We start from the raw sequence: 12771 nt of genomic DNA, 5'->3' as shown, positions 1-12771 counted from the left end.
TGCTAGCAAAATACTTATTATCCAGAAAGTACCAGAAAACATAAAGTGGTTTAAGCCGTAGATTAATAAATTACAGAATTGTGGAATTACAGAAAAAGGAGATAAGAGTACAGATTATTAATGTAAAAACACCCATATTAGAGCCAGAAAAAATGACAGTTCGTGAAATAGATTTCATGGTGATATTTCCATGAAAAGGTGCATTTAATGACTCATGAAGTGGTCAGCCTGGGTAAGGAAAAAGACCTGTAGAGTTTCAGGTTCACACACACTTTAAGATTCACAGAATGGGTTGAAAAAGACCATAATGATCATCCAGTTTCAACCCCCCTGCTATGTGCAGGGTCGCCAACCATCAGACCAGGCTGCCCAGAGCCACATCCAGCCTGGCCTTGAATGCCTCCAGGGATGGGGCATCCACAGCCTCCTTGGGCAGCCTGTTCCAGTGTGTCACCACCTTCTGTGTGAAAAACTTCCTCCTAATATCTAACCTAAACCTCCCCCGTTTCAGTTTAAACCATTCCCCCTTATCCTAGCACTATCCATCCGTGTATAGAAGATAACTTTCATTTTAACTCTGTCAGCATTAACAACCAGAAGCACGCTCTGAGCCAACCGTAAACGTTTTTATTACTACTTCATAGTGACAAGTAACAGCACACGCTCTCCCCTGCTGAAACACACATACCTGACGTTACTCACTCAGCGCTCCATATGGTTCACGATAACCGCCCTTACGAGAGGGTCGGAGCCCACAGCCGGGGCAATCTCCGCGCTGTCCCACAGGGCAGTACCGCAGTGAGCCCACTGAGTCCCGCAGCCGGGCCCAGGCGCTATTTTTAGCCGGCGACCGAGAGCCAACCCGCCGCCACGCGGGGCCGAGAACGGGGCCGAAGCAGCGCGGCCCGCCCTGCCTCCGCCGCCCGGGCCCAGCGAGGCCTCGAGCCCCGGCAGGGCCTGACTCAGCGCCGCCACACCGGCACTCGCTACCGCTGTCACGCTCCCGGGGAGAGACAGCGCGGCCCGGCCGCCGTTCCCCTACCTGTCCTCGCTCTTGTTCTTCTGCTTCTTGCCCATGGCGGCGACTCCTCGGCTCGTCGCCCGCCTCAGCGCCGTCCAGCCGCCCGCACCCGCGCGCAGCCCCGTGCATACGGCGAGCCGCCCGCTCCGCCCCGCCCCCGCCGCGCCGTCCCGGCCTGCCCCGCGCCGGCACGCCGAGAGCGGCGGCGAGCCCTCCGCCGAGAGCGCCCCCTGCCGGCCGGAGGTCAGAGCGCGGCGGCCTCGCTCTTCCCACTGTCGGCCCCGCACCGCAGGCGCTCCGAGCGTTATCTCCCCGCCCCACCTGCGGCAGAGCCGCGGTGGGAATTCCAGGAAACAAAAAGAGCACAACGCTTTTTTTTTTTTTTTTGCTTTTTTTTTTTTAAAAGCACACTTTAATGTCCCAGCGGCCGCACCCGCGGATCTTCTTCTCGCGCGCGGTCTCCTGAACGGGGCTGCCAAAGCCACGCCTCTCGCTCCCGGAGCGCGGAGGCACCGCCTGGGGCCGCCCTCACCTCACGGCAACGGTCGCGCGGGCCGAAACAAGCGGCTCCCGGTCGTGACGCTCCCGCCGCGCTCCACACGCCTCGCCCCGGGCGAGGAACCCCCGGAAAGCGCGCGGCCGCTCCCTCAGCTCCCCCCGCAGCCGTTACACCGCCCAGCAACGGCCACCACGGGGATCGCGCCCACTGCTCCCCGCCGCCGCCGCCACCCTCACGGGCACGGCGCACGCGCGTCGGTCGCCGTCGCTTCCGTGTCCGCCTTCCTGACCAATGAGCGTGCGAAAAGACAGTTTGCCCCGCCCCCCGTTCCCCCCCATGACCCGTTCTGGCTCTCGCGAGACTTTGCCAGAGCGTGACAAGGCGGGGCGGGAGCGAGGTGAGGGGAGTGGCGCCGGCGGAGCGGGTGAGTGTCGGTGGTGTTATTTGCGGGCCGTGGGGACGCGGCGGTCCTGGGGTGGGTAAGGTGGCTCTCGGGGCCGTCACTGAGCTCATCGGGAGCTGGGGTGGCCGCGCGGGCGGCCTCTGTTTGTCAGGGTGGCCGCGCCCCCGGGCAGTGAGGCAGGTGGGCGGGCAGTAGCTGTTGGTAGCGGCTACGCCAGTGCCGGCGCCTCCCGGCCCTGCGGGGCTGTAGCTTTACCCGAGTGCTCTCCTGCGGTGCGGCTTCTGCTGTGGGAACGCTTGTTGGGAGCTGGCGGGGAGCGGAAGGGCTGACTAACCGCCTTCCTGTTTCTTCGGAGGCCGAAGCGACGGCGTTCCAACGGCACAGGGCTCGGCTCCGCCCCTATCCTGAAGATCTCTCTTTGCCCTGTGTCGGTGAGCTCCTTACCTCCCCTCGAGGTAAAAAGCGGCTCGGCTCAGCCTGTGCCGCGTATACGGCGTGGCAGCCGTGCAACAGTGCTGACGGTGCATTAAACTTGGAGTACTGCCACGGTGTTGGTGCTTTGCCCATCGCTGCTTAAAATGCATTCTTGCCTCTATGTGCAAGGTGTTCTGGAAGCCGATGGCGCTGGTAGGCTGACTGTGGGAAGTCATAGAACGGCCTGAGGTTGAAAAGGACCACAGCGATCATCTAGTTTCAACCCCCTGTTATGTGCAGGGTCGCCAACCACCAGACCATCATAGCCAAAAGTACCCTGGGATGTACACCTAGCACACCAAATCATGTCCTACACTTAAAGAATCCAATTTCAATGACTTTGTTTTCTCTCTGTGTTTCTCTTTTGAAACTGCCACTTATTACAGCAACAGTTTTTTGCTGCATAAGGTGGAAGTTTTTCAAGAAGAATAACCAGTTAGATTCCCCCACCTGGTTTCAATACTTTCTGCCTTTTGAAATGTTAGGAGAGGAGAAATCTTATAGAAAATAATTTCAGCCGTGTTTCTTTGTGCAACAATTAGGTAGTGGGTACTGAGGTTTCTTACATCCTTTCCCTGACTGCCATAAGGTGATGTTTGCAATAATAGCTATCCTTTATTAATTGAAGCGGTGTATTGACCTAAAGCAATTGCAGTTGACTGCTTCCCCTTTTGGCTGAAGGGGGAGGAATGTTAATTCAGGTTTAAATATGTTAACATGCATCAAGTACTTAAAGTAATTGCATTTAGACTACTGAAAGCTCACACTGAGCTCTGCTTAGATTTATTCTGAGACCTTTGGGCAACCTAGTCTAGTGGTTGGTGACCCTGCACGTAGCAGTGGGGTTGAAACTCTATGATCATGGTGGTCCTTTTCAACCCAAGCCCATTCTATGATCTTATATGTTCTCCCAGCAATATGGAGCTTTCCGATTGCATCTTCTAGTTTCAGGATATTAATTAAAGGCATGTGGATCTGGTTCAGGATGACTGTTTCCTTGTAACTGATTCATTTTACTACTTGAGTAGTAATTTCATGTTCCGGTGTACTGTCAAAGGTGCCAGGATCTGGTATGGACTTGACTGGAATCTTTGTTGCTATCTGTGTTCATTGTTGCTATGTAGAAAATAACTGTGTACAGTACCTTTAAACACAGTAGCATTTTGTTTCTGTAGGATGTAAACTGCAAGTCAGAGAGACAAGGCTTTTAACTGAAAGCTCTCACGCCATGTATCACTGTTTCCACAGCTCTGAGGAGATCACCTTATACTTAAAGATGGCTGCTGATACATCTGTTGAAATACTTCAGAAAGTTCTGGAGAATGAAATACTTCAGACTGCCAAGGTGGTGGAAGAACATCTGGATGCTGAAATGCAGAAGCTCGACCAAATGGATGAAGATGAGTTGGAACACCTGAAACAAAGGAGACTTGAAGCACTGAAAAAGGCCCAGCAGCAGAAACAAGTAATTCTTATGCTAAGATAGGCTTTTGATTCGTATGGTATAACAGGCTTTTTGGAAATCCTAGAAAAATTGTATGGGTGAACTAAGTGGATTTTTTTCTCTCAGTTTCTTGTATTTAGTAATTTTAAATTATTTAGGAAAGCAAGCATCTGTCCACACATTGTGTGATTTGTGATATTCAGAGTCAGAAAAAAATTTCTGTGATTGTCTTACAGGAAGAGTAGGATAAGGAGTTTAGTACAAAGATTTCAGTGTGTCATTATTCAGTGAATGTTGCTGTCTGAAAGCTAAGCCTTGCAGACAACCTAGCCATGAGCCTTTGAGGTTCCTCATGTTTCTCATGTTTCCAGATGCTGGAGAAGTTTAGTTAGGGCATGTGAGTGGTGCTTGCTCTTTTCTAAGGCATTTTGTAGAAGAGTGATGGTAGAGTCTGTCCTTGTTCTGAGGTGAAATTAGTTGTCATGCTGCTTCTAATCTAATGAAACATTGGCTATGTATGACTTTTCATTTCTTGCAGGAAGAAATTCTGCTTTGTTTCCTAGCATCTCTTGCTAAACTTTGGTCTTCATGCTCCCCCAGAAGTCTTCTTCAGCATACTTCTTCCTGAAAACACAAAGTTTTAGTAATATATGCTCTGAGGTGGACACCTCCAGTGCAGGCGTGTTCTGCAGCAGCATGCAGAGTGGGGATTGAAGCGTGTGAAGGGAGTCTTGAAATTGAGGAGACCCCAGGGTGAGGAGAGAGATGCCAGGATCCCCTAGCCATCATTAGAGCAGTTGAAGAGGTGTGGACAGTGTTGGGAGCAATACCTTGGTCCCTGGTAACCCACAAAAGCAACACTCCAGTTCTGTCCCCACCCTTCACAACCAAAAAGATATAAAGCTCTTACAGCTATAGACACCATACTGGCAGCCTGCAGTGGACATCAGAAAGAAACACAGCCAGACGCGTGCAGTCCAGGAGGTTCGTGTAAAGTGTTGCTGGTAGCTTTCTGACACAGTGGTGGTTAAGCCAACAAGATGTGTGTTGGTGGACTTTCAGCTTACAAAGAAGGTTTGGTTGGAGATGTGAAGGCTGGAGATGACCTTAGCTGCAGTGATCATAAGGTGGTAGAGTTCAGAATCTTGTGTGGAAGAAGCAGGACAGAAAGTAGAATTGCAATCCTGGACTTCATTGGTGCCCACTGACAGAACAAGGGACAACAGGCACAAACTGGAACACTGGAAGTTCCATGTGAACATAAGGAGAAGCATCTTCACTTTGGGAGTGACAGAGCTCTGAATAAAAGCTACACTAAGTGATTGTCTCCTTCTCTGGAGATATTCAAAGGATATCCTGGACACTTTCCTCTGTAGTCAAACCTGCTTTAGTAGAGGGTTGGATTTATGATCTTCAGAGGTGCCTTCCGACTCCTATATTTCTGTAACATATGGTCTGAGACCTGAATTCTAAATAGGGAAGCCATAGATTTCTTAACTTATTCTTTGCAAACCTGAAGAAAGAAACAGACTGGGGCAGGATGAAGGTGACTGGGTTGAGAGGAGATCCTTTGGCTGTGGTGGCTCGTGTCCTGTTTTGAATTGGGAATGCAGTAAAATGTTGAATGGTTGGAATTCTGGACAAGAGGCAGTGTTAATGGCTTTGATTCTCCACATGTGGAAGCAGAAAAAATGTTATGCTATTTACTTATTACTTTAACAGTTATATTTGGTTCTAGTGTTTTCCTTTTTTTCTTTAAAATCATGACACTTGGGTATTCTTAGATACGAACATATGGAAGTTCACATGCACAAATGTACTTCTATCAGTTGATCTTCTGACACTGTTACCTTGCATTTTTAAATGCAATTTTGAAGTAATTTACTACTGAGTGAAAAGTAAGATGCTCCATGATATTCTGGAAAAATAAGTCAGACTTTGATTTGCATCGTGATAATTTCTTCATATGATTATACTTGTAGGTTGTTGGTTGGTTGTTGTTCTTTTTTTTTTGTTACAGAACCACAGAATGGCTTAGGTTGGAAGGAACCTTTAAAGTCCAAGCATCTTGCTATGGGCAGGGACAACTCTCAGTAAATCAAGCTGCTCAAAGACCTATCCAGCCTTACCTTGCCCATATCCCAGAGCGGGCCATCTGGGCAGCCTGTACCACTGCCTCACCATTCTCACAGTGAAGAATTTCTTATTAATGCACTGTAATTAATTTTCAGTGCTATGGAAGCTGGGTTTTTTTTGTTTTTTTTTTTTATTATTATTATTTTTCATTGTGCAAAAGCAATGTAGAGTCGACCAAGCTGTCCGTTTACGGTTATCAATTTGGAGAATTTCTGCTTTGAGCTAGTCTAATCTCACTAAGAGGCTGTGCTGCAGAAATCTGTGCAATTCAGAACAAGACTTGTGTTTACAAATATGTGAGGTATTTTACAGCTCAACCACCTGCCTTCTACCTATTCCTGTATGAAATGGGTTTTCACTGAAGTCCCTTCTATTTTTTGTTTGTTTGTTTGTTTTTGGTTCTTAAAAGCCGTCATGCTGGCACAGCAGATGCAGGGCTAACTAAATCTATACTAATTATTTCTTTTTGTTTTCCCTAAGGAGTGGCTTTCTAAAGGACATGGAGAGTACAGAGAAATCCCAAGTGAGAGAGACTTTTTCCAAGAAGTCAAAGAAAGTAAAAATGTGGTTTGCCACTTCTACAGAGATACAACTTTCAGGTAGAGTAAATAACTGATGTTCAAGAAACCTCCTCTTTACATTTGTTTATAAAAGCACTTTTTTAAAAATCTCATAAGTAAATTCAGATTTTTAGAAGTATGAAAATTCCATGATTTTCCAATTCTTGCTTTTTTCCCAAAAATCACATGTTGCTTTCCAAATGAGGTGAATGTGATTTGGCATTTATATTCTAATCAATTATGCAAACTTTCTTGAATTATGTGAGACAGGGCTGTGGGTCATTGTTGACTTAGTTTGAGGGAGCCAGCTCTCTACATTTAGTGACCACATAAGAGTAGCAACTTCTGAAAGATCACTGTCATTATTCCAGATGGAGATATTCTGGGAAGTTCTGACAGACAAAATCAGAATATAAATATGAACCTCTGTAGGCACCTTTAGTATTTAAGGTTTTGACTTTGAAAGGTTTCTGGATACCAGTTACAGCTGCTTTCTCTTTGGCCCTGTACCGTTGTAATTGTCACTTCTTTAGATTGTGAGAGACCTAGATCTGAGTAAACGTCCTGACTCAGAATGCAAATCTAAAATAAGATCTCCCACTGCTGTGGAGGAATTTCAGAAGTTCTGGGTTGTAAGCTGTTCCTAGATGGCTTATCTCAGTGCCTTCTGTTGAAGTGCAATTGCAGATTGCACTGCTTGTTGAAGGAGGAGCCAGTTGTCCTATCTTTTTCCCCAAGTTGCATTCTGTCTGATTTATGGAACATAAACTGAAACAGCTTCAATGTAAGAAATAGAAAAAAGGTCAAATCCAGATTATGCAGCTAGGTATTTGCATCTTAGGTTTTCTGAGTAAAATAGAGGTAGTAAAATAGAAAGGGCTTTTCTGAGTTTCTCATATGACCCCAACGTGCAGTGCTGTGTTCAGTTCCGGGATCCCCTGCACAAGAATGACAAGAAGCTGTTGGAGTAGGTCCAGAAAGGGCTACAAGGAAAATCAGAGGACAGGAGTACCTCCGCTGTGAAGACAGGCTGTAAGGATTGGGGTTTTTAAGCCTGGAGAGGGCACTGGGGAGACCTTAGAGCAGCCTTCCAGTACTTGAAGGGGGCCTACAGGAAAGATGCCATGGATGTCCCATTCCTGGAGATGTTTGAGGGCAGGTTAGATGTGGCTTTGGGCGTCCTGGTCTGGTAAGTGTCCATACCCATAGCAGAAAGGTTAGAACTGGATGGTCTCTGAGGTCCCTTCCAACCAAAACATTGTTAGTATCTGAAGCCGTTGGATTCAGCTAGCTTTTAGTAAACAAAACAAAGTTGGAAAATTACCTGTGCAAATAAGTAGCTTAAAACAGGAATGGATTATCTCGTTGCTGTTGTTTGAACCAATTAAATGTGTAGTCTCAGACGGGAAGAGAAACTTTCTTTAAAAGTTCTCTGTGAAACATGTAATGCTGACAACCAGCTTGAACCTATTTTGTCAGATTTACCATCCACACTATCGAGTTGTTTTCATCCTCATCCACTCCAGCTTTTTGATCTTCTCAGCCTTCTTTAGTTAAGGACAGTCACTTCACAGATTTGTGCAGCTCAGCCAAACCACTCCAAGAAGAAAGTTCAGAATGTGAAGATTCCAAGTGACAGGTCCATATGTCTCTGCCTTTTGAGAAGTATTTTGGGCAGTTGATGTTACTGACCCTTAGCTGAGAAACGATAATTATATGTTCATTATTACTACTTTTCCACAGAAAAGTGAAATACTTGCCTTTGGCATTAATGAAGGGCTCTGCAAGTATATTTTTCTGTGTACAGTGAGTTACTGTATCTGAGTATTGGAGGCTGTGACTTTTATGAAGTTAGGAAGTTGATTAATGAGAAGTTTTCTGAGCACACGGACAATGAAACTAAAGCAGGAGGAATGGAGATCAGGAGGAGATTTTGTCAATAAATGCAGGTCTTCAGAAAGAGGCTTTCCTGGTGCATGAGGGATTTGGAGTATAATTAAGAAACAGTAGAAATTGATGATGTAATTGTGTAATAAAGGTGCTCCAGGCTATTGTTCTATTGTTAGGTCTGACATCCTTTGAACACAGCTTCTCTTGGAACTAAATTTTTAATTTTAAAGATGATGTCTAAAGAAGCAACATGATAGAAATAGCTCTTTACTGTTATTGTATGCATTTGTCATCTCACTGATACTAATGTTTCATATGGTTTTTTTTCCTCACAGGTGCCAAATAATGGACAAGCATTTGACTGTATTGGCAAAAAAACACGTTGAGACAAAATTCTTGAAGTTAAATGCAGAAAAATCTCCTTTCTTGTGTGAGAGACTGCGCATCAAAGTAATTCCAACTGTAGCACTAATAAAAGATGGAAAAACACAAGACTATATTGTTGGCTTCACTGATCTCGGTAACACTGATGACTTCACTACGGAGACCTTAGAATGGAGATTAGGCTGTGCAGACATAATTAATTACAGGTAATTAACAGTTTTGTAATTGCTTTTTTTAGATACAGTGCAAGAACGTGCTTGTGGACAAGAATCTAAAAGTTTGTAACTTTGACTGATACACTGTATGATTAAGGCACAGACGAGTTTAAGGTTGCCCAAGGAGGCTGTGGATGCCCCATCCCTCAGGCATTCGAGGCCAGGCTGGATGTGGCTCTGGGCAGCCTGGTCTGGTGGTTGGCAACCCTGCACATAGCAGGGGGGTTGAAACCAGATGATCATTGTGGTCCTTTTCAACCCAGGCCATTCTATGTTTCTATGGCATGATTTCATCTGTGTACTTTGGCAAGGGAAAGCAAGTGCATATCTTCGGCAACATGTTGAGGTCTTGTAATGATCATTATATATTCTTTTTGGTACAGTAATAAAATAAACACAGTTCTTGCTGTGAGGTATTGTAACACCCTGGAAAGCATGACAATGACAGCAGGGCAGCAAGATCCCAGGCTGCAGCAAGTGAGGATTCACTCAAGTGCAACAGCTTTGGGCACAGAAACAAGGGAAAGAAGCTGCTTAACTTCAGGAGGCCTCAAGTATGTAGGGGTCTCCAGTGAGACAGCCTTGCCTCCACTGCCAGCCCTTAAATGAGATTTGGGAAGGGGTGGATCCTAGCTGCACCCCTCCTGGTCACTCAGGCAATGCATGCACCTGAGCTCCCCTGGGTTGGCCCTGCCTTCCCACCAGTGCTCAGTCACTGTGTCAGGCTGTGACTTAGCATTTCCACTGCAGGTATATAGAATAGCTTACCTGACTGAGTCCTGTGCTTAATGTAATCCTTTCTAAACAAGCTCAGGCGTCACAATTGCAATGCATTAAAGTTTGAGCGTTTTGATTCACTTCAATGAAAACTCTATAAGCTATATTAATGCTTTTTCTAATACTTCATTTTCTAAAATTTATTTAAATGCCTAGTTCCCAAATTTTGGCAAGAGATACTATATCTCAAAGGCAAATAAACTATTGCTAGCTGTTGAACTTCAGGTGACCAAAATGAAAACTTGTAATTGATAACAACACTTGCCTGTTCAGTAACAAGAGAATACACAGAGGAGTTAAAGGCAGTGTGGATATATATTGTAGACAGCAGCACCCCTTTATGGGAGAAATAATTCAGTGGAGTTGTACCAAGCTGTGCTGAATTTGCTAAATTTTAGTACATTGGCTCACTGCGTAATTTTCCTTTCTGCTTGACTCATAGTCAAGCTTCTAGAAGAACATTTTGTTCATTTTTTTCCACACTCTAAGTTTGGTACTCTGACTTTGGAAAGCCAGCCACTATATCTGCACAGCCCAGGAGATCATACCTGGACACGTTCATTTATAAATGTTTCTACGTGGCTCTGAATGCAGTTTCCCACTCTCTAGAGTTCCTCATCAGTCTGAAAACAGGTGTTTGGGTTTTTTGTGGGTTTCTTTTTCCTTTAGTATATGAGGGATGGCAGATGGTGAAAGGATGTGCTGTATTTAGGAGGAAAACTGTTCTGGTCACATTGATTTGAGTAAAATCAGGATTCAGATGGTGTATTGACTAATTACTGACATGTAATTAACTAGCAGTCAGTGAACTTTGCATTTAGAGTCAATAGCTCCAACATGTTATTTACAAAGTGTTAATAACAAATTTTTAAACAGCCTTCTGTAGCTAATTCTAAAAAGTTCTAATTGCTCACTCCCTAACACTGACATGCAAACCTCTTACGGGTCATGTGAATTAAAAGCACCTACACCCTTGTCTGAATGAGGGGAGAGGATTCCCCTCTTTGCATACATCTGCTGTAGAAAATGCGGGAGCCCCAGCTTTATGTGAACACAGATAATAGCTATAGATTCAAGTAGGGAAGATTTAGGTTGGATGTCAGAGAGCAGGTCTTCACAGAGAGAGTGGTGAGGTGCTGGCACAGCTGCCCAGAGAGGTTGTGGATGCCCTGTCTCTGGAGGTGTTCAAGGCCAGGTTGGATGGGGCCCTGGGCAGCCTGGTCTAGTATTAAATGGGGAGGTTGGTGGCCCTGCATGTTGTGGTGGGGTTGGAGCTTGGTGATACGTGAGGTTCCTTTCCAACTCAAGCCATTCTGTGATTCAGTAACCTCTGCACCCACACACTAGTGAGAAGACACTCACAAGGTCAAGTGCACACTGAGATGTGGGTTCTTCCACAGCCTACCAGGCTGTGCATAGTATCAAATAAGGATATGCTCTGCTGGCAATTGCACAGTGCTACTCAGGGTGGCTTTAGGGAGCAGGGATTGTGTTCGCTTGGTGTTTGTGTTTTTTCTGGAGGGACAGGTAGCTGTAAGTGCAGTTTTCTGCCTGCATAAATATAGCCTTAATCAACACCTTTTTTTTTTTTTTTTTTTTTTAGTGGAAACTTGATGGAGCCACCCTTTCAAAGCCAAAAGAAATTTGGAACAAGCTTTACAAAGTTGGATAAGAAGACCATCAGAGGAAAGAAATATGATTCAGATTCTGATGATGACTAGAACAGCTAAATCTATTTATAAATCATGTTTTGTTTATGCTTGGTACATTTTTAAGAATGATTTTTGTAAATCTTATTGCTTTTCATTACATCTGCGCATAATGCTCACTTTTTCTATACAGTTTTATACAACTGGGTCATATCAGAAGAGAGCCTAAAATATTTTTTTTCTCTCTTTTGGAAGTCATTTGTAACTCAAAAATCAAAGTCCTAACTAAGTCACGTGTTGCAAACAATGAACTTTGTCTAACTGTACATTTATGAAATGTTGTGAAGTAACTGTTAGGAACAGCTGTACCAAGTCAGACCAAAGGTCCATCTGGCCCTGTATCCAGTCTCAGTGGCCAAAAGCAGATGCACAAGGAAGAGTAAAAGCAGGGTAAGCAGATAGTGATGCTTCTTCAGGAAATAGTTTGAGCAATTTCTGGTTTGGGGAACTCTGTCTGAAAACATTTGTTGGATAAAAAGAAAACAAATCTTTTTAACCATCATTACACCTTTATAGCTTTCACATCATTTGGCAAGGAGTCCACGACTTAACTGTGTTGTGTCAAGAACTACTTTCCTATTGTTTTCATTGAATTTAAGCTCCTTTTTTTTTTTATTTTTTTCATTAAAGGAGACAAGAAGCAATTCAATTTTTCTCTATCTGTTCATCTTCCAGTTCTCTTCAAACTTACAACTATTTATTGTCAGTAAAGCACCACAAGTTATTGGTACAGGAATTGTACATTTTAATAGAGGATTGCTTACCTCGTGGTGCCATGTCACGACATTGCATAACTTAACCACATTGCACTGTAAGCTGTAAAACAGGTTTGTATAGTTACATGGTTTTGAATGTGTGGATTTTTTTAGCAGATGCTTTGTACAAGAGAGCGGGCTAGAGAAAAGAATTAAGGAGAAACCTTGATCTGTTTAGATATAGCTCAGCATTCTGTGTATTGTTTCTTCAGTAATGGGCTGAATTTTCAAGGGAGAGCATCTTTGGAACATGATATACATTTTCTGGGTAGGTGAAGAGTTGAATTTTTTTTTTTCTTTTATTCTCAAAATCATGGTTTGCTGTGTGCTGGAGGACTCTTTCTAAGGTGATACTTTGAATTGGCCCCCCCAAAAAAATGAAGTGGTTCTTCCTGTCTTGTAGTGGAGAATGCCATTGGGCCAGCCCAGCAATATAACCCTGCAAGAAAGTCTAAACAATAATTATTATATTTTATTTCAGTTCACGTACATTGAAATAAAATT

At 44.5% G+C, this 12771-nt stretch overlaps 2 protein-coding genes across 5 annotated transcripts in view; one reads left to right on the top strand and one right to left on the bottom strand.

Moving 5' to 3' along the window:
* Nucleotides 1-1185, bottom strand: part of EIF5B (eukaryotic translation initiation factor 5B) — a 32030-nt gene extending 30845 nt beyond the window's left edge. The window contains exon 1 of the mRNA XM_031605221.2: nucleotides 1043-1185. Within this exon, the coding sequence (XP_031461081.1) occupies nucleotides 1043-1077 (35 nt within the window). The 5' untranslated portion in view covers nucleotides 1078-1185. The remainder of the gene's footprint in view (nucleotides 1-1042) is intronic.
* Nucleotides 1186-1837: 652 nt separating this feature from the next.
* TXNDC9 (thioredoxin domain containing 9) lies at nucleotides 1838-12771 on the top strand. Of its 4 annotated transcripts, none has more exons than XM_031605224.2 (5): nucleotides 1838-1917; nucleotides 3646-3862; nucleotides 6458-6576; nucleotides 8763-9017; nucleotides 11407-12771. In XM_031605224.2, the coding sequence occupies exons 2-5, from the start codon at nucleotides 3674-3676 to the stop codon at nucleotides 11522-11524; spliced, it is 681 nt and encodes a 226-aa protein (XP_031461084.1). In that variant the 5' UTR covers nucleotides 1838-1917; nucleotides 3646-3673; the 3' UTR covers nucleotides 11525-12771. The 4 variants fall into 4 exon arrangements, with proteins under 4 accessions (XP_031461084.1, XP_031461083.1, XP_089983400.1 ...); XM_031605223.2 differs by having other exon boundaries at nucleotides 1855-1944; XM_090127274.1 differs by lacking the exon at nucleotides 1838-1917 and adding an exon at nucleotides 1992-2354.

This window comes from Phasianus colchicus, chromosome 1 (genome assembly GCF_987193195.1).
Source record: "Phasianus colchicus chromosome 1, bPhaCol1.hap1.1, whole genome shotgun sequence".
Taxonomy (NCBI): Eukaryota; Metazoa; Chordata; class Aves; order Galliformes; family Phasianidae; genus Phasianus; species Phasianus colchicus.
This window is presented reverse-complemented; position numbering and strand designations above follow the sequence as displayed.